A 26,278-nucleotide genomic window follows, 5' to 3' on the forward strand; every position below is an offset into this window, starting at 1 on the left:
AATTGTGTGTGCGTGAGAACATGTAAACTCAAAATGTGGGAAACACTGTCAACTTAAGCTTGACCAAAGCAACGCAGCCTGTTTGTTGTTTAGATAATACGTGCCTCGTAGAATTTCACCCACACACAAACACGTGTGCAGGCACAAACAGGCAGACACACACTCTCACGTACATATAAGCTCACACAACATTCTTCCACTCAGCTCAGAAATCCTGCCAAGAGGCAACCTGGGAATTCCCTGAGACAGAAATTGAATTAGTATTGACCCAGGCCGAGCAAAAGGCTGTAGCAGAAACCTGGATTATTGTACCATACAAGGTCCTCGCTTCCAGGAGGACACTGAGACATGTTTGCCATCATGCCTCAAGTTGTCAAAGGTGCTTAAGGACAGTCGCTCCAGATGTTCTTTTTTTAAATTGCCTATTTGTTCTCACAGAATAACGCTCACCATACAACAGTCTCGGCTGGAGTTCCATGAAATTGCCCCTGCTTTCATATGTGAATTTTGTGATTTATATGAACTTATATGAACTATGAAGAATATTATGCAATGATTTGCTTTTATTTTGATCCCTAAATGAGTCCTGCTGCCATCAAGAGCCGAGAGGACACTCTTAGGAATGCTGTGCAGGAATCAATCCTACTTTGTTCAGTTAGTTTTTGGTAATCGATTTGAACATCTGTTTTGTACATTTTTAAGTAAACCCACTTAGGTGGTAGCATGAATCTTTAAAAATCTGATTTTTTGTCAAAACTTGTTGGTACATGGTCTTGGCAGCAGGTGTAGCCAGTTAGATCAGTAGGTTAAAAGCTACAGATTTTGAGACATAGTGCTAAAGTAAATGTCCATGGGGGAAATGTTGATGAAATGTTTATAAAATCTTTTAAATATTCATATCCGTTAGCTTTAAATGATGCAGTATGTCACTGGATTAAGGTAAAGACTCAAAAAATCTGCAAGTAGGCTTAACTGTTCTTTTTAAGTAATTGTTTATGTCACAAAGTATCTTGTAAAAACTGGAGAGCCATGGTTTTAAGTGGTATTTATTAAGACTTTAAAGAAGAAATATTATGAATGTGCATGACGTGCCTCTGTAATCCTACCATGGAAAGACATAATGAAGGATACCAGAGTGCTCTGCTTTTAAATGAAAGCGCACAAACGCACTTACTGAAGGAAGCGGAACAAATTATTAACAAATTATTAACAAACTATTTATTTAACAAATAAATAGTGAAAAGCAGAGAAACGGAAACACACTGCACGATTTCTCATGTTTTCCTTGTGTAAGCTATTGCTGTAATTACCTGCCCAATTACTAATTATGTTTTCTGTATTTTAATTTAATCTGTATTGTGAACCACCACAAAGCTGGGTCATGCCATGTACACGCATGCAGTACTGTGTGTCTTGAGCGTGACAGTGTGAATCCAGAAGCCGTAAAAGAGTGTCAGAGCGGCTGTCTTCACACCCCAACAAACTTTATGGACTAATAAACCTGCTAGAAAACATGGCTCCTCTACACTTTATCTAAATACAACTCTGAAGGTGTGAACGTGTGTGTGTATGGGGTGGGTGCATACTTTTGTGTATTGCACCTTTCTAATACATGATTCTGCTTATCAGAATCATCCTCTCATAGCTGTGGGGAAAAATGAGTAGTTTGTTATATCCCCTGTTCCTAAACACACCTTGTATCCTGCACTTTGTCATTTCCAGAGTAGATGGATCACATGACAAATGTTTCACTTTGTAGATGTTTTGATTCTGCTGTATGATTTTTCGGAGACTTTTCCATGGTGGAACAAAAGCTAATATTATTTTGGCATTGCCTCCCAGAAGTATGGCAGCACAGCCTACTTTTCAGCCCCCAATGATGTGAAACACACACATTCCTCTGCTCTGTTTCTTTTTGTGCTGCCGTACACATACACCACATATGAATATACACACTCCCTCCCTGCTTCTTTTCCTCGTCAGCCCCCAGAGATGGTAAAAACATTAGACCTGCAGTGGAGGGAGTGAGGGATGGAGAATGCGTTAAGGAGAGGATGGTAGGGAAAGAGTCAACAGATTTCAACTCCCAAAACAGCTCGGGAAGGCCCCCAGGGATGGAGGGATGAGGTGAGAGGGAGAGAGAGAGAGAGGGAAGAAAGGATGTCAGCAGGTATTACTATCACTTTCACAAGCAGGCGTGAGGAGCAAACCCTCCCCTCCGCCCCTCCCTTCGTACCAACACACACACACACACACACACATACTCAGTGACGCATGCTCTTACACAGGTGTGGTACAGAGATCCACACACACACATACTACCAATTGTTACCATCACTGTGCCTGGATACACACTCGCACACAGCTGCTCGGGCTCAGCGAGAACCCCAACTAGGAATTACATCCCATTTAAAACTGACACTGCTTTTTTTGTGTGTGTGCGTGTGTGTGTTATAGTATAAGTAAGTATACTGGTTATGTATGTATGTTGTAAAATTTACTTGTGTAAAAGAAAAAAAAGGCAAAAAAAATGAATGGAATGTGGTATCATTTGCTTTTTTAATCATGCCAGAGCTCAGATTTTTGAGGCTTACAGTAAGATGATGAGATATGGTTTTGGTATGTGTGTGTATGGGTGTGTGTGTGTTTGTGTGTGTGCCAGCATATTTGGATGTGTTATTTTTGTAGCAATAACCGGTACCACATGATTTTCGGGTGTGCAGTAATGCACAGCGTGATCTTTGTCTCCTGGTACTCTTGACTGCTATTTTTTCTCTCTGCCTCCTTGTTCTTTTCTCTGCCCTTCATCCTCTTTTCTCAACATTTTGTTCCAATCAAATGTTTTATTTATGAGATCGAGGAAGATAGACTTTTTTTTTTCTCCAGAATTAGTTCTTTGATCAACCTGCAGTTGTGCAGCTACATGAGTGGGATCAATTCACCCTCTGCTATATGGATCCACTTTTTATCTCAGTGTGGTGCATATGTTATTGCTGTTTTAAGATCCTAAGGTAGCTTGTGCCATCTATTACATTGATATGCTGCTGACATGTTAGAGCAGAGTGGGGAGTTAAATACTGTACATATTGTACAAACTGTAATCCTACCTTTCCATAGATCAAACTTGTCTTTCTCAGTCTATTTAAGTCTTCCTTAAAGTTTTAGCCTTTATGTTTTTTGACATTTTGTTAAAGTAAATTCTCCTTTTTAAGTAAATTATTCTCTGTCACTGTCCAAACTCACGTTTTGTTATATTCATCCGAAATGATCAGATGGTTGTAATTCACAGTCTGAGAGCATCAGGAGTAGTAGTTGTATTTTGTGCTGAATGGGAGAGGGGAAATAGCCTTGTCCCAAATCTCCATAGCTATGGCCTTGTAGCAGGAGAACTCATGAATCTCATTGCTCTCCCATTCAGCTGGAAATGGAGTTCGTGTACACAGCGCGCTTCTCAAAACACTGGAGCAGACGTGCCGTGTTTATGATTGTGGAATTAATCTGTGTGTTCTCCTAAAATACACCCAGTGACAAATGCCTAGTCATGAAAGTCAGAAAATCCCTTACTCACTACTTTTTTTTTTTTTTTAACATTTTAGGAGGTTCCCTGATAGATTTCCTTTGAGAAGAGAAGATTATTCTGAGCAGTGTTGTTCTTCATCAAAGGTAGATACTGAATAGATAAACAAGTGGGGGCTGTTTAGTGGTATTTGCTTACTTTGCAGTGGAGCTAGTGGACTGTGTGTTGCTATTAAGAAGTAACACTCACACATACTATACCTCCTGCAGGTTAATCTTGTAATTTTGGGTCATTGTGGTTCATTACTTAAAGTAAAGGCGAGTCATCTTTAATCCCAAATTAATCAGTTAATCCCAGTCCAGTGTCAGGCTGTTGTTAGCGCTATGTGAGACTGGAGTCTGCACCTCTCCTCTTGACCCTCGCCACTTCCTTCCTCTCTGCTCCTAAATCCACCTCCCCCCCTCCCCTCCCCATTCCCTCCTATTGTGTCTAAACCCTTCATCAGTATTGTGGAACTTAAATGGCCTTTCTAAGAAATTCAGGGGCATCCGGCCCCAACACAGACCATGCCATCCAGTTATATCAACTTAAATGTCGAAAGCATGAATTTTATTTCACACAGTTTGGCTAATGCACTGGAGCTGAATATACTGTGTTGAATTTATAAATATCACAGACTCAGTAGCCTCCAGTAGCCTTGAAGCCAAATGGACGGATTTCGTTTAAACATTTCAATCATTTTCTGTCTAGGTTTGATTGGTATTAGACCTCAGCAAGTGGCCTACCTCCAGTGTGAATATGTGTTCATGTGTGTGAGGGAGGGGCGGGTGGGCAACTGTGCGTGACTAGAACAGGACAAAGCTGGCTGCCTTGAGGGTGAATAACGGGGACCTTCCATACCCCCGACGCACAGAGCGATATGAATCTTAACCGTTGTGACGGAGAAAGATGGAAAGGAAGAGAGAAGCATGGATCGGCTGTGAGGGAGGGAGAGGCAAAGGGGGCAGTTTAGACTCCTGGGATTCCAAAGCAGTGACCGTGAAAGTGCTTAGATAAACAGAGAGAAAGATGGCGAGGGAGGGAGGGAAGGGAGGGAAGGTGATGTGGGTGAAATGGTGGTGGAAGAAGCAACGGAGGGAAGAGGGGACAAGAAGGAGTAGGCACGCTGACAGGGTAAGGAAATGAGCCCTGCTGAAGGTGGGGTAAAAGAAAGCAGATGGGAATGAAACCAAGTATAGAAGTTTTTAAATAAGTTCACCAGGAGTCAGAGGGACTGAAAGGGGCCAGCTTTACTCTATTTACCCCTTAACTCCTGTGCCTCAACAATCCTTTTCTCTCCATCTTCTCCTTTCCTCTCCTTCCCTATGTTTAAATAATTCAGGCCTGTTGGTTGTATTAGGGTAGGTTGCCTTGACATGTCTCAACTGTGTGTGTCTATGTGTGTCTGACTGAATGAAAGACAGCCCCAGTCCTCCAACTGGCCATTCCTCCGCTAACAACCACCAAATAATCAGACACAGGGGGAAAGTGAGAGGGAATGCACACCTGGGATGCATAGTCTGTGCTGCCTATCCAGCATCGACCTTCAAGTCATGGAAAGAGAGAGAGAGACAAAAACAGAGTGGAAGAATGGGAAAGAGAGGGTGTCTACAGCATCAGAAGTGTGACCCACTTAGTAAATGATGGATTCTCAAAGCCAAGTCTGATTTATTGGTTGAATGTATTTGCTTTGCGAGCGCCCTTTTCACTATAGTGAAGAGTGTATCTGAGTAAATGTGTGTATTCGTGTGTGTGTGTTTTTTTTTTTTTTTTAAGGTGTGTTGCTCGCATGTCCTCCTTAACCCACTTACACAGGTGGGCCTTGCTGACAGACCTGGGACACAGATCAGTGTAGTTAAGTATAGTTAATATAATAGATGAGAGTGGAGAGTTGTATACTAAGACGAGAGAACGCTGTAAGGAAGGGATTACAACATAAAATAACTTTTCTGAATAAGTCACAAATAAAAACATAATGTGTTGTTATTTAAATAGTTTATTATAATATCTAAAAGCACACCTCATGACTGATGTGTCATAGCTACAGACACTGCTATGGAGATGGGTTGTATTTGGTTGAATGCCAGTTGAGTTTTCAAAGCAGCTGATGGCTCCAAAGTGGTCAAGGCATCTTTGCCCAACATCATAAAAAATTATTTAAATGAAATTAACTATTCAATTAATTTAAATTTTTTTGTTCTTGTTTTTTGTTTTGTTTTTTGTGATTTTACGAGGAAACGCAAGCTCAAAATTAATGACAATACTCAGACAAGCTGCAACGAAAAGAGAATCGGAGATGACAAGTTGAAACCAACCAGCATGGGGTTGCAACTAATGATCATTTTTGTTACTGATAAATCTGCTTCTGTGTTAGCTGTATGGTGTACACAGTGTCAGAAAATAGTGAGAAGGTTTCCCGGAGCCCAAGGTGCTGCTTGTTTTATCAGCCCAAAACCCAAAGATATTTGATTTTTAATGGTATTAAGAAGCAGAAAGGTGGAAATCTTTGCAGACTCGAGATGCTGGAACCAGAGAAGGTTTGGTATTTTTGTGAAGACTTAAATGATTAATCAGTCATCAGAGTTTTTACTTCTCTGTCCATCTACAGTTTTGTTTTTTTTTTGTTTTTTCAGCTTTATACCAACAGTCATATGCTGGATATTTACAGTATGAAGCCAGCTGACAAATACTTTTGGCTCAGTTTTTATTATTAGATTTTTTAAAATCATTTTTTTTAGAATCAATAGAAAAAAGATTGCCCAGTTCCCCCTTGGCCTTACACCACCTGCCTCTTTGGCATGAACCCAATCCGACCAGCCTTATGTTATTTACTCCAGAGTTATCATTAATTCTTCTACACCTTCTGTTTAGCTTATTTGCTCTGGCCCTGTGTGCAAACCTGATGGGTCCAAACTGTAAAATTAGTACATAAACGTGAGACAAATGATGTTGACATAGTGAATCAGTCCTGCTGCCACTTTGTAGCAATACACTTTGATAGATTATATAAATAGTTTGAATCATGGCTTTTTGTGTCCACCCATCATAGCTGTCACTGTCTTCCTTCCCGCTCCTTCCGTCCTGTCAGTGTGTAAGCGGTGAGGTACTGTAGCTATATTCAGGTTTATGTATCGGAGCCTGGCACCTGTACAAATCAGGCCTGTATTTACACTGCAGCTCCATTTAGACTGCAGAAACATGGAGAGCACTCATTACTCTGAGGTTTAGGCTGTCCGACTGAGGGATGCAGGAAAAAAGACGGATGGAGCGAAGGATAGATGGGTGGGGTGTTGGCTTGGCACCAATCCCAGCTCCGGATTGGTTGTTGTCCTGGCAACGGCACGTCTGACCTTATTTACCCCCTTGCACACCCCTCGGCGTGCGCGCAGTGCGTTCTCGCCCATGCACATTTCTTTTTCCGCACACACTTTCCCCGTCATTCTTCTCTGCATGAGAGCTGAAACTCTTCTTCTTGTGCCCTTTTTTCCCCTCACACTCCTCTTACAAGTGTGGCCACCTCCACGAAGAGCAGGTGAGAGAGTCAAGTCAGGCAACACTTACAGCCGCTGCCATGCTGGTGGGCATAGTGAGGCAACATTTCAGCAAGCCGCGTTTTTGGTCAAACAGCGAAAATAAAAACGAGCCATAGACTGCAAGACTGCACTCTTGTCCATTTATATTGTGGACAGTAATTTCATACCTCCCAGAAAAGTAACTCGGAAAGCTTATTTTAGGATCAGACCAGACCACACATGAAGAGTGGTGCCTATGAACAACAGAGCTCTGCCACAGAGGGGTATGATGGTTTCTGCAGACCTGCAGCCATGTCAAAATGGTTCCGATGGCTTCGTTTCCATACTGATGGGTCCTCTGGGCCCGAATCATGCAATTTTCCTCAGCTCTGATGGCTGTAGCTAGACACCCTGTTGTGCTGCTGAGTCCCACAGAATGGACACATATACACACATAGAGGAGGACCTATGCCATAACAGGCAGAAAATAGGGTCTGTCTTTACCTGAGGCTGGGAGTCCTTTAGGTCCTGAAGCAGCAGGTGTGTGTGTATATCTGTGTGTTTTATCTGTGTGTAAATTGATAGGGAGTGTGGGTCCATCAGGCAGCCTGCTGATTCGCACAGTTTGAATGAGGAGTTGAGTGGTCTGAATGCCCTGTGCCTTCTGGTCATTTAATGGAGCCTGCAGGGCAAGAAAAGGTGCAACCAATCACTCCATCGAGGTTATACACATACACAAACACCCTCGGCCACAGTGGGCAACGTTTATGCGCAGAATTCAAATTGATATATGATGCATTGCTATGTGTGTATGCGTGCACGTGTGCCGCATTGGGGTTGTCTGATGGCACTGTTTAGCAGAGGTGGTAAGCCGCTCAGGTCCTGATGCATATTAATGCAGCTTGTATTCTCAGAATTTACATGGACAGAAAAACCAGTGGATAGAGATTGAAGGGGGGGGAGTAGGAGGAAAGTTCACATACCATCCACATTTGGTGAATCATAGAAAAGAAAGCAAAAGGTCTGGTGTGAAGGAGAGGTACACTTCCTGCTGACCTTGAGGGAAACACACTCACATAGGCACATGAGACAGGAATGAGAAGATAAGACGAACAGTTTGTTCCCCTTAAGTTCCTCTTTCCTCTCTGCGAGGATCGGTTAATCACCTTCTTTGGCCACAGTTTGATGACACCGAGGATCTGAAGAGGCGGGGTCTGCAGAGTCTTCAGGGTGTGAGGTAGGAGGGGGGTTGGTAAGGGGATTTTTCGGCCAGCTGGGCGTGCGGGGTGGTGGGGGGCCCCAGATGGTCGGAGGTGGGGGGTGAAATCCTTGTTTGTGCGCGTTGAGGGGAGTAAGCACCAGGTTAGACACAACACTGGTGTTTGAGCTCTGGACACAGCACGGCTTTGTGTGGGCGTGGAGGGGGGTACAGCTAATATAGGAGAGGGGGGTAGAAGGGGGTTGTCCTGATCCTGCTCCGTTTTTATATCCACGTGTAGCACGATCAAGTAAGAAGAAAGGAAGTGGTGAACAAAAAGGTCTGAGCCATGCAAATTCTTAGAAAAGTTGCAGTATCATTCTGTGATGTTCTCATGAATGTAGCACCACAGTTCTATGATTCCTTTTCCTGTTTTCCTCTGAAGATTAGGATAGCCTGTGGAGCAGGAGGTCACTGAGAGCTTGAGGAAACAATGCTCCCTCTCTTTAGTTATCTGCCTTTTTCCCTCTTTTCTCCTGCACTGTCTTCAGGGTCTTTTTGTCAACTTCTCTCATACTTTCTTTCAGTTATTCCCCACTGTACGCTTCTGTTTTCCCAAAAAATGCTTCCCAAGTCTGGTTTTATTCACCTGCTCAGATCAGTTTTCATTTTTTTATAACCATGAGTATGTGCTCATATTTAGCTGAGCTCAGTTGTGACAAATTTTCTTCTTATTTGCCCGTGGTTTTTCTACAGTCCCTCTCTAGTTCATGTATGTGTCAAAAAATGTTTTTGCACACAGTTCTGTGTGATTTAGTGCCTGGACCTAACCAGAAACTGGCACAGCAAACATCATTAACAGACATTCTCCATGAAACAGGTCGGGCTGGCGGGGATTACGGACAATAAGTTAGCGACTGAGTTAAACCAGTTTGTTCACGAAGCACATTTCATTAGCTCATAACAGACTCTAAACTAAGCAGTTTATGGAAGGGTTTGCAGAGCAGGGTTGTTGGAAATTTCACAGTTAAAAGCTAATATGACTTTCTGGTTCTCTCTCTCCTTAAAGCTTAACTGAGACAGATTTAATTTGGTCCATGAAACAAATTTTTGTTTCAAAGTCCACCAAAGTTGAACTGTTCGCAAGAGCTCTGCACAGATTTACTTCACCTCGGCGAGCAAATCCATTGATTACAGAAGTTAAACTGAGTTCAGTCTGAAATGTGAATGCTGGTGTGTCTGGTTCATTAAAATCACTTGTTGGATTAAATAAACAGTGCAGTGACACCCAGAATGCTAAAGTATGTCTGTATTTTAAAGTTGACATTGTTTAATTGCTTGAGATGAATGACTCATCTGGCATATTCTCGTCTGTCATTGTACGGTAAAACCCCACCCATCTGGAATACCGAAGGAACCTCAAATAAACAATACCTTTTCACAAAGTCATCCTCCTAGAGAGCACTAAATATGTGTCACCAAGTAGTGTTACTACAGCAGTAACCATAGAGGCTGAAGCTGTGTCATGCTATGCCCAGCCAAGGCAGAATGACCACAGCATGCTGTGCCCAGTCAGCATAGTGACCAGAGTTAGCAGTCACCCTACTGTGATCGACCACGGAAGAACTGAGACTCCACCAAGCCGTTCGGCCTCCTATCGTCACTACAAGGAACCAACAGACTTTTACTGTGGGCTGGTTAGCGTGCCATCACAAGATACGAAAGTGTTTATTAAAACCACTGTGCCCACCATATACATTTTCTGAATTCATTTGGGATGCATAGTACAGCGTAAGCATGTTGTTAGCATTTTCATTGTAGTAGAATATTTTTATCCCCCGTGTTTATGTGCAGTACTTTCGTTAAGGGCCCCAGTGTATTCAGTATGCGTAGTATGCAGCTGCTGTGCGTGGTCGAGTATCTGTTCTGTATTCCTGAGGCCCTGTTGTGGGATTGTTGCTCCTTTAATTATTCTCTCATATTAAAGGATCAAAGGTCTCTGCCACAGTCAGCCCCCTGCATTTCATTATAACTGCACGCACATACACACACACTTACACGTATAGGCTTCTGTGTGTGTGTACATTTACATAGACACACATTGGGAGGGTATTGGTTATGTTTAACTTTTTGAAATTTGAATGTGATTTCCTGTAATTATAAAATGGGTAAATGCTGGCCTGACGATTTCCACTGAAGAACCCAGCATGTTTATTTTTGATTCGGCTCCTCGGCGAGATTTTTCTTTATCAACCAAGAGCTTGTACCAGTCCTCAGAAGGGTGTCACTGATCACCCTCTGGCATGAGGGATAGAGTATGTGTTATTCTCCTTAAGTACTTTCATGTCCTTCTATGTGTGTGAACATGTGTTTGTGTGTGTGCACTCACGCCCACATGTTCTTAAATGCGTGTGTGTGTGTGCGTGCGCGCGCTCGTGCGTGCTGTTCTGTGTCTTTGCCCTCTCTCCCCGTTTCAGCACTGGACCAAACCAATCCTCTCCTCTGCTTCCAGAGGATTCTCCTGCTGATAGGCTGCTCCAGAGCTCTGTTCTTTGACACCCACAGCTCCTCTATGCTCCCATGGTGCCCCTGTGCTGTCACCACTCTGCTGCATGGTGGCTGGCAGGAGGGGAGGATGCTGAGTGTAATTAGGGCGTACCCAAGCCTACCAGGGCCAGATAGAAGGAAAGGGAGGAAGGAAGGGAAGAGAGGAGAAAGAGGGCTGACAGTTTGACATCAGTAGAGCACACTGTCTCTGTAATTGCTGGCGTGCATATAGCGCAGGCTTGTGTTGTAGGCTTGTGAGAGGAAAAGGGGTTGGAGAGATAATGTAGGATAGAGAGGAGTCAGAAATAGGAGGGAGGGCATGGAGGAGATGCAGCCTCTGAGGAAATAGATGGGGATGAGTGCGTGTCACCCAAAGTGGGGAAAGAAGTGGGAGGAGATGAAGGAGGAGGAAGGGAGTGAGGAGGAATGCAGATTGGGGGTTGGGTGGTGGAAACAGGACCTGAGCGGAGCAGAAGAAGCTTGAGGTGAATGACATGTATGGCAGGGGGTGCAGCATGTTGACACAGCACACGTCTATTATTACATACACATGCACATACATGCTTGCACACACACTTCCACAGCTGGTGCACCTAAGTAAACATTTCTCTGCCTCAGAGAAGCCTCAGAAAGCACCACAGGTAGTACGAAGAGTAAATGGGCTGCTGTGTGTGTATTTGTGTGTGCGCGTGTTCACACACTAGCTTATGTGCTTTTGTGTTCTCTTAACCAAACAATCGAGTGACTTTGTTCGGCTGTAATTAGTGCACGCAGGTAATAGAGCTATTGGACGAGGGCACACACACACATTCGCAGAAGTGATATTGATCAGGGGAGTGTGTGTGTGTGTGTGTCACGAGCGAGGGATCCTGATCGATTGTGTCCTGTCCTGTTGATAGATCGCCAATTCTGCGCGCTAGCTATTGAGCAGGAAGCAGCTTTGGAGAGACCTGCCTCACGGGTCTCACCTGCATCCCCTTTACGCACAGACACACACACTCTTCTGCTTTTCTGCTCCATTATCTCTCTCAGACATACACACCATCTCACCTACATTCAGGTTCAAAGTTAACAGAGAACATAGATTTCTGTTTCAGTTTTTTTTAGTCATGCCATATGGCCCCCTTATCTCCGACAGTCTCTTGTCATTTCTCCTCTCACTGCTCCATCCATCTTTGATACCCTCTGCAGATTTGTTGGACCATCTCATTCTCCTGCTTCCTGTCACGTCTATCTGTTTCATTTTGGGTTTCATCAGTTCTGTCCCCTCCTCCTCCTTTTCCACATCTATTCTTCCTCTCATTTATTCTTTTGGTCTCTTCGCTGTCCGCCTACTTAACTTGAGACTACTCCGCCGTCCACCACCACCACTGCCACCCCCCTCCCCATTCCACGCTCTTTTTCCCTCCCATGTTCCCCTTCACTGACTCCCAGCACTGCCTTCCTCTCTCCTCCGCTCTGTCACCCCTCTATAAAGACTCCCACTGACAGACCTGAACCTTCTGCCCGAGCCACATTCTGCTCCTCATTGTTTTCTCCTGTGCTCCATGCGAAGAGGAGACCAATTAAAGTCCGTCTCCTCTCTTCTTCCACTCCGTTGTTCTCCTCTCTGTGTGTCTGCACTCAGACTCTCTGGGGTCACTAATTAAAACACTTTACTTTCTTTTCTTTCTACTCCACTTTTTTCCCCACCTGTTCATCCAACTTTTCTCCTCCTTTAGCTTCTTTATTCTTTTTTTGTTCCACCTTTCTTTTTCAACCTGTTTCAATAACTCTCATCTGCCTCCTTCTGTCTTTCTCTGGGCCCCGTCTCATGTCACTCAATTTGTCACAAATTTCTCTCCTCATTTCTGGTCTCCTGCTTCATCTTGTCATGCTGTTATGATCTTAGTCTTACGATTTTATCATGTTAAATTTACCTCTCTTACTTTGTCCTACATGCACCCGTCTCAATCTTTCTCTAGCTCCCTCAATCTTTCTCTCATGCTCTTTCTCCATATTAGTTTGTACATGGGTAACTCTTTATACTGTAGCTGACAGGAAATCAGAATCTGCAGTCAAAAGGAGCATACATTATGCATCTCTTCTGTTGTAATGATGCTGTCTTGTCCAGAGTTGTTGTTATGCCTAAAGCCAGTCAACCTTGACTGAAGACGTGGTTGTGCATGTACATGCACATCCGCCTAAGTCTGTACACGCCTGTGTATGTCTGTGTAGTGGGAGAGTGAAAAGCAGAGTGAGTCAAGTTTATTTCACACTGAACTCCCCTCTGTGGTCTTAATTAGCATATGAGGATTTGTTGTTCTCTCCATTGGTCGCTCATCACTGATTCCTTGCTGGTCTGGAAATAAAATAGAGTTGTATTACTGTGATATATCAAATCCCAAAACATTCTTTTAGACCCGCACAAGTTTGTTGTATCTCCCTGTGTAATTATGTGTAATATTGATGAACTATCCATCTCCTGGAACTATCCACATTCCTCCAGGCACAAAGGATTTATGGAATACCTGTCATCTGTCTTCTTTCTTTTTCTGTCTGTCCATGTTTAATCACGACCTCTCTTATCCTTTCACTCATGTGTAACCGGATGTAATCGTTACATTAAATATTAATGCCATTGTCATTCCATCTTCCAGGTTAACAGCAGGAGATCTCTCCATCCAGGTGAATCTGAACGACTACCTGGACATCTACTGTCCCCACTTCCCCAACAAGGAAACTTTGGGCCATGGGCAGCCGGAGACGTTGGCCCTCTACCTGGTGGGAGAGGCGTCGTTCCAGGGCTGTGTGGAGACCAGGGGGGCTATCAAGAGATGGGAGTGTAACTCCCCCTATGCTGCATATGGACCAGTTCGCTTCTCTGAGAAGATCCAAAGATTCACACCCTTCTCACTGGGGTTTGAGTTTCTGCCGGGGCACCACTACTATTACAGCTGTAAGTAGAAGGAGTGTGTGTGTGTGTGTGCTTTTAAAACAACTAAAACTGTGTAGGAGTTAAATACTAATCTGCTTCACTGGGAATTATTATTAATAATAATTAATAACTGATTATCATAACAGTGCATTACCATTACATTTTTATGAGGATTTTTTTTTTTTTGTGAAACAGTGAATATTCGCTCAAGGCTCTGAACACTGACAGCCAAGTAAAACAGCCCAAAAAGTGAAAGGATGTGTAAATATTTGATGCCTCAGTTCATCAGTCTGTGCAAAGACACCTGTGTTGGAGGAAGTGTGTGACCAGGCAGCCCTACTCTTTTAAGGAATGAAGCATCCCAGCCAATGTGTTTTTTATGAGGCGCTGAGTGTTGGCAAACAGCAGCATACGGCATTAATGTTTTCCATAAATTCACACCGAATGACATTGGTACGATGTTTTCTTAAACCTGTAAGGCTGTAACACAAGTTTAGTGATGGTTTCCTCTTTTTTCGGTACACCCTCCTGTGCTCCTCTCTCCTCACTCATTTATTTCAAACCACTGGAGGGAGAAAGGGGAGGGAGGGAGACAGAAGATGGCTTCGTAGCTGTAAAATCTGTTGGCATTTATTTTCTCAGTTTTTACAACTTCTGGTGTCAGTCCAACCAAGAGGAGGAGGACATGAAACAAGGCAGAGAATGAAAGAGTCAAGTGAATGCAAAGTATGGACGGTTGACAACAAAGAGACAGGGGGACCACAAAGTGTAGGAGGAAGAAATGGAGATCAATACATGACGACAGTGAAGGAGGGGGGAAGAAAAGGCAAGCAGAGAAGCAGATGGAGGTAGAGAAGCGTGGAGGAGTGACAGAGGGAGAGAAAGAGCAAAAGATGGACACAGTCTGACAGTACAGGAAGGGAGGGGGGAGAGGGGGAGAAAGGGACGAGAGAGGCTAGATGAGTGGAATCCACACTGGAGAAAGAAAAAGGAGAGCAACAAAAGCGACAGAGAAAAGGGATGGATGAAATGAAGGGAGAGAAAGAATCTTTACATAAATTACTGTTGCGGTCCGAAGGACAATGGAGCATTGTGAGGGCTTGAGAGAGAGGTTCCACAGACACGCTAACACACACATGTATATATGTACACGCACACACACTGGGCTATTGTGGTTGCTCAGGCCAGTTCACAGAAAAGCAACAATGGGTCTCTCCCCCCTGGTCGGGCCACATCGGGCTCAGAGCGATTGTGTGTGTTTTGTCCACATCAAAGATAAGGCGTAAAGTTGGTCCAAATGTCTGGCTCTGGGGTTTGTGTGCTGAATGGGCCCGCAGCACTGGAGACAGTATAATGGCATTAGCCTGGGAGAACAGTACAATAGTATTAGAAACACTAATGGCATTAGTTGGCTCAGTCTGAGCTGGGCTCAGCTCCTCTCTCCGGCTCCCACAGACTATGACACTGACAACCTGCTGTCTCTGGGCCTGTGACCCACTGCCCGGGCTGCTGACCAACGCCCATGGTTCTCCATGTCTGAATCCCCACAAACAGGAAACACCTTGACATCCTCTGATAGCCAGTTGCTCAGAACATGGAACAAATTGAGGGAATAGTACCATAGCCAAGAGAGCTACCACAGAACAAAGAACTACAACTTTAGAAAACTCAAGCAAATTAACAGAACATCTTTGACGATATATATACGTTGTATTTAAAAATGTTGCAAATAAATAAAACACAGTCGAAAAAAGAGAAATATCTGCCAATTTGACAATGCGTATGCAATCCACAATGATGCAGCCCAATTAGGAAAACACGGAGAATACAGAAATTCAGCAAGGTGTACACAACACAATAAAAGTTTCCAGGGGACACAAAAAAACTAATGAAAATGCCAGTAATTAGTCCAAGGCTAATACTTGGGCTATAGCCAATATCTCTTTTAAAATTAGAATAGAGCTGGGTTCAAAGTCACTCCCAAGTTAAGAGTCTGAATTCTGTGTAGGTAAATCCTGTATATAATGTGAACAAGGGAGTGACACTGGAACAGAAGAGCAGTTGTTGGTGTTATTAGGACCACCTGTGCTTTTCCTATGATGACAAGTTCAACTGGCTAGTAAGTAAAAGACCTAGTAATGCAATCACAGTGAAAAAACTAAGGAACATTAAGCGTGAAAGTTGATTCTTGATTTAGTTGAAACTAGTCTTAACTCTTAAAACACAAGAAACAAAAAAATCTTAAAAATACCTAAAGCTCTGTAAAGAGTTAGCAAGTGGACCTTCAGTTCAGTTTTTTAAAACTAAAATAATACCATCATGGCCTCATTTTGAAGCATCATTGAAATAAAGTGGTAGTATCCAGGCGTTTTCATCACAATTTTCTGCCGTGGAATGAAACTTACTTTTGTTGTGTTGTGTACAAGTTGCATTTCTGTGCATGGTTACATTTTCTGTATGCAGGTGATTCATTCATTTGCATTTTTTTGTTTTTTTTTTTTCCCCTATATGTCCAATATACTGGAAGTCTCATCCAAGTGGTGATGACGTCTTTTCTTTTTTTTCCATTTTCATGTGTGCTGTAGCATATCTGTTGAAATTATGGATAAAAATTGAGACAGACTGTTAGCTATCATATCCTCAGCTTGTGTGGTGGGTCCCTGTTGAGTTAGCAGCTGTTTGTGAATTATTCAAATATAAAGTCCTTTAACTGCAGTTTCCAGACAGATTTGTTTTGTAAAAGCAATGCTAAACTGACAGGTAATATAGCTGATGTTTGCTTCTTTTCCCATGTGAGCCATGATCAGAATTGATATTGAAGCCGCTGCCTTCTTTTATGGCTACACTCTCAATTGTTCTATTTTATTGTTTTTATTTAGTTGTGTAGATAAGTGTGATGTGTGGTAGTCTCTGTTACACAGGGAGACAGTGTAATTCTTTATACAGATATCATGAGGTATTGATACGGTAGAAACAGGAAAACAACCCTGCTGTTCTGCTCATCATAAGAGTTCTTCAAAAGTAGCCGGCGAGTTCTCAAAGAGCAGATCTGATGGAAGGTTTTCATTCAGCAAATGCAGATTTCTCTTTTATATGACACATTAGCATTTTGAGTAGTAGCTGTTTGTTGGGTTTAATAAATAAGCTGTTTATTTACATCTTTCTCTCCTTGTTCTTTCTAGCTCTACCCACAGATGAAGGCCCTCTTCTGCCATGTATGAAGTTGCGCGTCACCGTGTGCTGTGAGCCCAGTGAGTACACTCCTCTTTTTATCTGTTCCTCCTTTCATGCTTCTCCTTTGTACACCAAGAGACTCCTCACTCTGCCTCTCACATCTCTGCTACCAGGGCTGTATAGTATGATGTTTAGACTGCTATTGATCCCACTACTATTCCTCCTGTTTGCTTCTCTCTTTTTCTCTAACTCTGATGCTCTAATTCTCAGTTTTTTTCTTCTAAGATGAGTCTGACTCCTTTTTGAAAACTACATAAACTCCACTCTTCTGCCCATGTTTGCTTTTAAACCTAATTGTATGGAGGGGGTTTTAAGCATTACTTCCCACTGAAGTACATCTATTTTTTCTTCCCATCCCTCCCTCCATTCTCTCTTTCTTTTTTTTTTTTTTTACCTCCTTGTCTCCCTCATTCTTCCACTCTCCATCTCTCTGTCTCAGTGTGAAATTCCCAGAGTTGATCTAATCCAGAGCCCGCCTGGAGTAACGTTAGTCTTCCAGTCCAGTGAGCTGCCCATTCCGGTTGGGAATGTTGCCCAGTCACTGTGGGAATCCCTGTAAAGTTGTTGGTGTGTGTGTGTGTGTGTGTGTGTGTGTGTGTGTGTGTGTGTGTGTATGTGTGTGTGTGAGAGCATTTCTACGTGTATGACCAGTCTTGTGTCTGAGCACTCTGTGTTTTTGTGCACTACTGCATGGGTCTATGGGTCCTTGCGTGTGTTCTCTGGCGGTTTAATTTGTACGTGTGTGTGTGTGTGCATGCTTATGTGTGTGTGTGTGCGTCTGAGACGTCTGTCCCAGTTCCCATCCCAGTGCTATCTGCGGGGGGCTTGTCGCGCTGCCCCAGCCTGAACTAGCACACACTTTTTTCCAGGGGTATTGGTAGCAAGGTTGTGTGTCTCTGCATATGCATACCAGAAGTATTCACTAAATTCCTACATGTCGTTTTCCAAATGCCTCCCAATCCTGCCACCCTTGATTAAATTTGCGTCAGTTTGGTGTAAAGGGAAAAGTAACATTAAAAACCGGAATGAAAAGAGTCCCATCCGTCTCAAATGAATTCTTAAATGCCATCACTCTTCCTGCGCAAGGCGGGGACTAATTTGCTGCGTTATTACCAGAGTGAAGGCTGATGACTTTTTTTATATGTTAATTATCCTGCTGTCATTAATTAGAAATACCACAGATAGTTGTTCAGTGGGAAAATGCTAATGTGGTCTTGACCTTCTGACAGTTTTCCCAGATCAGACTATCTGAGTCAGAAATAATCAGAATATTTGAAATCACCTGGATTATGCATGCTGGGAGACACACACACACACACACACACACACACACACACACACACACACACACACACACACACACACACACACACACACACACTACTTAACTGTGAAAACACATTAAAAAGACTTTCACCCACAGAGATGCACATACTTCAATCTACTGTTTCCTTTTCTCATTTTTGTCTCTCTTCTCTCCCTCTCATCCTGTCCCTTAACCAAAACTAATCCTAACTAAATTTCAGGATCTCTCTCTCCTTGTCTTCACCTCCCCCCCAACCCCCACCCTCCCTCCACTCCAGCCTCCCGCTCTTTCTTTCTACTCTTCTGTCATTCCTGAAGTGGCACTAATCCTCCCCTTCTCTCTGTCTCCTCGGCTCTCTCCTCCTTTCCTCATTTTTTATGATCTTTCGCTACTGGAGCAAAACTAATCTAGGCACCATCCATGGCAGTCTCTTACACTTCCTCCTCCCTCCCCCTTGACTCCTCCCCCCACCTCCTCCATCTTCCCCGTGTCTTCTCTATCTCTCTGTTGTATCTCCATATCTGTTTTACAGGTATTCACTGGCTCCCCTCTCCCTGTTTCTCTGCTCCATCTCTGTCATGCACATGCTGTGCAGCGAGTGCGTTGGGATGAGAATACATGAGGCCGGAGAGAGGAGAGAGCGCATTAGATGGATGAGAGTGGAGATGAAGGAGAGTTGGAGGGTCTCTCTGTCTCTTTCTCTCTATCTCTCTTTGACTGTCCATTAGTGGCGGTTTACCACAGCTGTTGTTGTCTTGTTCCCTGTGGTAACACCTTACATACTCTCTGGTTCCTTCCTGCTCAGGCTCCCTTTTATCTGACAGGTAGCATGGCAGCAGGACGCACCATGCTTGTGTAGTCTGAGAGAGAGAGAGAGAGAGAGTGTGTGTGTGTGTGTGTGTGTGTGTGTGTGTGTGTGTGTGTGTGTGTGTGTGTGTGTGTGTGTGTGTGTGTGTGTGTGTGTGTGTGTGTGTGTGTGTGTGGGGCCCTCAGTGATGGCAGCTCTCGTCCTTCAGCTATATCCCGTCTCTTATCTCAACTTCAAACTGTGCACCTCCCTCTCTTTTTCCCTTCCCAAACTTTCTTTTTTTTCCCCCAGAAAGCAGCCCGTGTGATTAAAAGGCAGTTCCATGCGGGGATGCCCTGTTGTGGGTGTTTGAATTAATTATCTGCGAGCGCACACGCAAACACACACACCTGCCTCACACTGGTCTGAAGGACAGAGTGGTGACAGTGAGAGGGTCCGTCAGGTACGCTGTCATTGCTCCAAGGTCAGCTACCACTCGCCGGTCCCTCGGTCTCCTCTCCAGTGTGTGAATGTGTGTGTTTATCGCCTTAATTTAACCCAAGAACACAACAAACCAGGCAGGACAGAATCAGTGACAAAGGAGGCTTGTACTGACATCCCGTGTGTGTGTTGGTGTGTGTGTGTGTGCACTTCTCTCTGATGTCACTTGTTTTCTCGTCCTGGTTGTTGCTTGGAGTATTGTAAAGCATTGTTTTTTTTTTTTTAGGTTTTGGTTGTGTTTTTCGGCGTAGTGATGTGTGTGGTGATGTGATGTTTATTTGAACACAATGCTGTCACGAATCACGCCAGACACAGAGCTCTGCTGAAAAGGTGCTTGAGCCTGTGTTGCATCAGAAAACAGGGCTCTGAATCGGCATCGGCAGACTGGTGTCATGTGAAATCTCCGGCACCCTGCAGCCCTCTATTGCATCTTTCACCTTTTTTTTTCTTTCTTTTTTACTTCAACTTCTCCCTAAAACTCCTCCTGTTGTGTTTATTCTGCTGTTCTCCTTGTCGCTCTGCCTTTCTGCCTTTCTCTTTTTCAGCCGTCCCACTGCGAGAAACCATTATAGACCAACTTCCCTCTCTCTCTAATTGATTCCCTTTCTCTCTCGGTCTGTCTTCCCTTTTTTCTGTCGTTCCCCCACTGTGAGTAGTCTATTGCATTCATTTCTATTTGCAGATCTTCACCATTTTCCCCACTTTCTTTCTCCTTTCTTTCCTGCTATTTTTTTTTTTTTTTTGAAATTTCTTACATCGCTGCCCTCCTTTACCCCCTCCGCTCTCACCCAAATACCTTTGTACCCTCTGAACTCGATACACACAAGGACAAAACTTGAACACACGCACACACACCGCTTGCCCAGCCGAGCTCTCCCGGATCCCGAACTCGACAATCAAATTTTGACGCTTTCGTCGATTTGCGTTTTTGGTTTGCTGTTTATTCTCTTTTCGCAAATTTTGTTTAATTTTTCGTTTTCAGTAAAGCGTTAACAGTCAGGATTGGTTAGCATTAGCTCCTGCGTGTGTAAAATGGCGGCATGAGAGGAGAGGTGGGATGGTGGAACAGTGTCTGTCTCTGCAGTGGGGCGTTCTGCCGACTGGAGACACACACACACACACACACACTCACACACACACTTAGCCATGGTTGTGCATGTACAGTTACACATGCTGCATATTTCTGACTGCAGTGCAGAGAAGGCACTGTTCTTGCAGTCACGCCACCATGGACGCCATTTTGTGGCGGAGCTCGCCATGACCAAAATTATGATGTTCACACAAACACGTGTCCTCAATGTTCAGTTTTTTTGTGCGAATGATGTGATTAAAGCCAGATCAAAACACACATATCACACACAGCCGGATAAACACAAGGCATTTAACATGAGCACGTTTTCGTTTCAAACTGCGCTGTGGCATTACACACACGCTAACCGATAGTGTATAAAACAGTTTTCCCTCAACCGAGTAAATTATAAGTCTGAGTTAAAAATATATTTCTGATAGTCATAAAGAAATTCTTTTTTTGTAACGACCATAACATACATTTGCTGCATCTAAAATGTCTGCAACAAGAAAAAAACTGTTAAGTTTGAAGTGTTTTTGTTTTTGTTTTGTTTTGGGTTTTTTTAATAAATCTTTTTGGAAAGTTCTGTTATCAGTTTTAATTTTTTTTTATGCTAATTGTTTTATTGCTTCTTTTTTCTCCACACAGTTTGAACTCGAAAGATCCGCTAATTAATAAATATACTTTGGTCATTAGATTTCAATAAATATAGCTTGATAGCAGAAATACATTTTTAATTAAATTAATCTGAGATCATGATTTTTGGTTTCATTAGGTGCGAGTACCGCAGCGATACATAAAACGGGAAATGTTTGAGTATTATTCTTTTTTGTTTGCTTTTTTGCTTTGATTTTTCCTACAAACTCACACGCTACCGCTCACACACACCAGCCCAGTGAGAGGCCCAGACTCAGCATGCTATTTAATGCTTCGTTAACCCCTAGATGGTCGTTAGTTGCACAGAACCTGGGAGTAATTTAGTGGCTCATGTCTGTCGGAGCAACATGTTGTTGTAGAGACCTGTAGGTACAAGACAGATAATAGAGACAAACACTGTTTGTCTGCTAAGGCCTCATTTAATAAATCCTTTCTCTCTGTGTGGGACTGTAGTGTAACAGATGAGTTTGGAGCGTCCCATTTCCTCTCTCATAATCTCAAGTCAATCGCTATGGGATGTGGATAGGTGGTAGTTTTCCTGGAGACATCAATACGCCCGTTTGTGTGTAGGTGTATGCTTGTGTGTTTGTGTGAGTCTTTGGGGTTGCAGTGTCAGAGGTGGGCTCAGGGCTATAGATTGATTTAATAACAGCTGCAATTGTGCAGCCTCAACCCTGTTTCCTGACCCTTCTGTCCTCTCTCACTGATGTTACGTGGCGGCTCTTCTTTTTTTCGGAGGAAGTTTAACTATTTCCGCTTTTTAGTCTCACTGTACCTGTATTTTTTTTGTCTTTTTCCTCTCTCTCTCCAGCTCTCCCACCCCTCCCATCCCTCCATCCTACCATCCCTCCATCCTTCCCTCCATTATTTCCTTTTAGTCCGCCCCCTGCTGAGAAAGTGACGCCCAGACGCAAACACCCCCCTATCCCGTCTCTTTCTCTCCCTCCCTTTTCTCTCTGTCTGACCTTGTTTCAATCTTTCCAACCTTCTTTTTTTCGCCGTACTTTCTCACTCGAGTCTCCACCGCTCTTCCTTTCATCTTCTGTCCACTTCTTGGTTTCGCTCTGTCATTTTGAATTTTCTTGTGTTTTTTTCCCCCTTTCTTTTTCATTTCCTGTATCCCCTCTGTATAATCTCGATCATTCTTACTCTTCCTAATTTACATAACACTATCTTTTCCTGTTGCCATGCTTCTCAAGCTCTTTTTTTATCCGACCTTTAAGAGAATTTGCATAGGGGACATATTTAGGGTTGCACAGCCAGTCAGTACTCATTTTTCATGGCGTTAGGCTTTGAGTAATGGTAAATACCTTCCCCTGGTCATTTGTCTGTTTCTTGCTCCTTTTGTTCTACAAAGCAGTAGCTTTATTGAGAAAGTTAAGCATGCAAAAATGACTAATCAGCAACTTGTTTCTTTGCCTCAACTTTATCTAAATCTTCTCTCTCCTCGCTTTCCCTCTCCTCTCTCTCCTGTTACAGCATCAGAGGGTTCAAAACAAATACAAGGTGAGACGCAACATTTTAAATGCACTGTGGAATCTTCATACTGTGTCTGCATGGTTACATATCCATGTCTTTGATTATAGTATGTGTCTCATTTCTTTTTCACACAAGTTCAAGTTCAGCAGCTGTTGCAAGAGCAAGACTATGAAAATGAGAAACAAGAGTCTATATAAAACAAATGTTCATTAATCAGTAACACAAATAAGTAAAATGGAAATTACAATCCAAACAAAAAATGCAGACACCCACTCATTACACCCACACGTGTTTCTTAAAAATCTCTTGCCAAAACCATGGGCATTAATGTGCTGCTAAAACAGCCCTCACTCTTCTGAGAAGATTTTTTTTACAAGATTTTGGAACCTGGCTGCAGGGATTTGACCCCTTTCAGCCACAAGAGCATCAGTGTGATCGGCCACCAATGTTAGGTTGAAGGATCTGGAACGCAGTCAGCGTGTTCGATAGAGTTGAGGTCAGGGCTCTGTGAAGGCCAGTCAAGTTATTCCAACCAAACTTAGAAAACAAACAGCCTTCTCCAAGATGTTGCCGTTACGTCGGAGGCTGACTGTTGTCTAAAATATGACTGGAAATGGTGCAAGATTAAGATTTTCGTCAATTGCAAATGGGCCAAGCCTTAAAAACAGTCCCAGATCAAAAGAAACTACGGTCCAGATACTTTTGGCCATATGCTGTATATCATAGATACATTTTCATATACATTTCCATCTCTCTTTCAGAAACCGCACTTCAAAGCAGTGCTTACTCACTGAGGACAGCTTCACTTCCACTCCTCCTCATCCTCGCCCTCCTTCCGCTGACTACCTGACTTCCTTGTCTGTCCTCACCGCTGACCTCGCTCCTGTTTTCCGAAGGATTGGGAGTCATTACTCAGATGTTCAAGTACACAATGCAATCTACGCTCAGTCAGTGAATGACACAATGCAATCTATGCTAAGCTATTACAAATGACACATATTACCTTGTGGCCGTTTTACCTGTGAAATTCCAGAAAGAATCGGGTGTCTTCTCCAAAACGGGGCCACAGTGACTCAGGGACTGACACGCCGATTCCCAGTGATTCATTTCTTGTTATTTTCTTCTCCCACCTGTTGTGTAAGTAGTACCGCAGAATATTACACACAGGCCTAGTCATAAGACTCATATCCCACTCTTCTTCTGCCAGAAGAACAATGAGTCTGTCTGGACTTGTTCCAACAAAGTTTTCTCACTTTTTCATCTCTGTTTCCCATCCCGTTTCTCATTTTTTGCGTATTTTGTTGTATTTGCTTCTTTTTGAGAATTTGCCTCCAGTTGAAAATTGGCCAAATAAATAAATACTACTGCACTGAGTGGCTCAGGTTGGAGGCCAATCAGTGAGCTGGTGACTTTCTTTCTTTCCTGACATGCTGTATATGGGCAGACACATATAACTTACTCATTTGATAACTGCCTAATTTGTTTGATAAATGTGTTAAACTTTTATTACTAATTAACTTTTATTACTAAAAAAAAAAAATGGGCATTTTAGGAGGAAATGGGGAATATTCTGGAATAGTCAGGCAAGGCTGCTGCGCCCCCTACTGGGATTAAACTGGTTTAACTGGAATTGGACTGGGTTGGACATAACCCCAGAAACTGGACACTATATTCTGGTTGTGTATGGTGAAAATGGGACCTGGGACTAAGTTTGTTCCTCTCTGATTGGACCCCCTGTTGTTCTGCCTCCCCACCCCTCTCTCTGCATCACAATAAAGCGCAGAATGGGAGGGTATATGGGTAAACAGAGAGCATCAAGATGTCTCTCTTCACTGAACACACTGCAGACCACTGAGGAGGCTTACTGTTTGATGCTTCTGTTGACCTACCATTTGTGCAGATATGCACGCAAGCTTTTTGTTAATGTTGTTCTTTTTTTTTTTTTACACAGGATCCTTGATTTTAGGTTTTACTGTATAGTTAATATATCCTGCACAATGAGATATATTAACTATATGTTTCTATGTTTTAGTAAGAATTGATCGTTCTGATATTTAAGTACATACACAAACCGTGATTTATAGTCTGGCTATATGAATTTACTGGATTATTTTCAATACACTCTGCTACAATGTAGTTCAACAATTTATTTTTTTTAATATTTTTTTTTCCTTTTCTTTTTTTTGCCAAATTGTTTTTATTTTTTAAAGAAATAACTCTAATTGACTCTCACAGATTAAGAAAAAAATCATAATGAATTAAACATTAATTTACCTGATTTTTTTAAATTAAAATTGGAGATAGTATTTTTGTTTATTTTTCATTGAAATTAAATGGCGTTTATATATGTATAAAATTACGTAATTATTTCCTCACAATATTTGAGTGACTTGAGCTCAGAAAATCTAAAGGTTAATTGTGCAGGTTATTCTATCTTTAAAAAACTACATTGTTAGCACTTAATATATTTTTTCTCAAATTAAACCAGTCATGCTGTTGTTTTCCTAAATGGGTGATAAAACCAATAATTGAAAATTTGGTGTATAATTTCAGTGATGTAGAATTTTAAAGTCATGTACTACTAGGAATTGGTTTTTGATTTCTTTGTGTGTGTGTGTGTAATGCCTTCTGCTTTCACATTTTAGTGAAGAATGTAGCTTCTTCTGTGAAGAGCCAACTGCAATCTGAGCCTTTTTTACGTGGCAAGACAACAAAATAAATATGATTGCATTAAAACACTTTGAGTCGATCGTTTAACTTTTGAGCGTATTGATATTTTATGCAACCGCAAATCTCTGTGACAGCAAACACACACGTATACACATAACTTTATTTGTGGAACACACATCCAGTGTAATACACAGGAGTATGGAGATAAGGAGGCTACAGGGACGCGAAATGACCTTGTGGTGTAAGAGGCCATTGTAATGTGAGCAACCTAGTGGAATATTGAGCTGAGTTTTTATCTATGGGCAGCCAAAGCCTGATAAGACTCAGATACCCAATAGACTCTCGGTATTAATAGACCCTGAAGCATCATTGCCAATACATCGACCTTAAAGTAGTCAGTGTATTTATTTTCACTAAATACTGGACTTGGGTTGAACACAGAGCACGAGGAGATGTTATTATTTAGTTTTAAATATAGAAGTGTACATCCAAATAAGCTGTAAATGCATTTCCATTTATATAGTCTGTAATATAGAGGCTCTTGTGAAGCCAGAAAGGCAATTTCCTGGATAATATGGCTAATGCTCCTATTTCATGGTTTATGATCTCTTCTGATGACATGTTTGTCACTGTTGAGGCATGTTGTTATGAACTGGCTTTGATTTTGACCTTCACATATACATTTCCAAAGCTCATGTTTTCATTCTTTTTCCATTGTGAATGATGAAGTAAGCATACTGAAATCAGCGGAAAGAGAGGGATGCTTTTAGATTGGTGTAAAAAGGAAAAGGACTTTAAAAGCAGCGGTAGCCCACTCCCATCTTGTTGTGTGTGTTAAAATTGTA

At 42.6% G+C, this 26,278-nt stretch overlaps 1 protein-coding gene across 2 annotated transcripts in view; it reads left to right on the forward strand.

Moving 5' to 3' along the window:
* Positions 1 to 24,990, forward strand: part of si:dkey-246i14.3 (ephrin A4) — a 32,085-nt gene extending 7,095 nt beyond the window's left edge. Inside the window, exons 2-5 of one of the 2 annotated variants that reach the window (XM_041043465.1) lie at positions 13,453 to 13,751; positions 16,913 to 16,981; positions 22,764 to 22,790; positions 23,525 to 24,990. In XM_041043465.1, coding sequence (XP_040899399.1) covers positions 13,453 to 13,751; positions 16,913 to 16,981; positions 22,764 to 22,790; positions 23,525 to 23,613 — 484 coding nt within the window. In that variant the 3' untranslated portion in view covers positions 23,614 to 24,990. The remainder of the gene's footprint in view (positions 1 to 13,452; positions 13,752 to 16,912; positions 16,982 to 22,763; positions 22,791 to 23,524) is intronic. The other variant, XM_041043466.1, reaches the window with a different exon arrangement.
* Positions 24,991 to 26,278: the final 1,288 nt, after the last annotated feature.

Source organism: Toxotes jaculatrix, chromosome 8 (genome assembly GCF_017976425.1).
Source record: "Toxotes jaculatrix isolate fToxJac2 chromosome 8, fToxJac2.pri, whole genome shotgun sequence".
Classification (NCBI taxonomy): Eukaryota; Metazoa; Chordata; class Actinopteri; family Toxotidae; genus Toxotes; species Toxotes jaculatrix.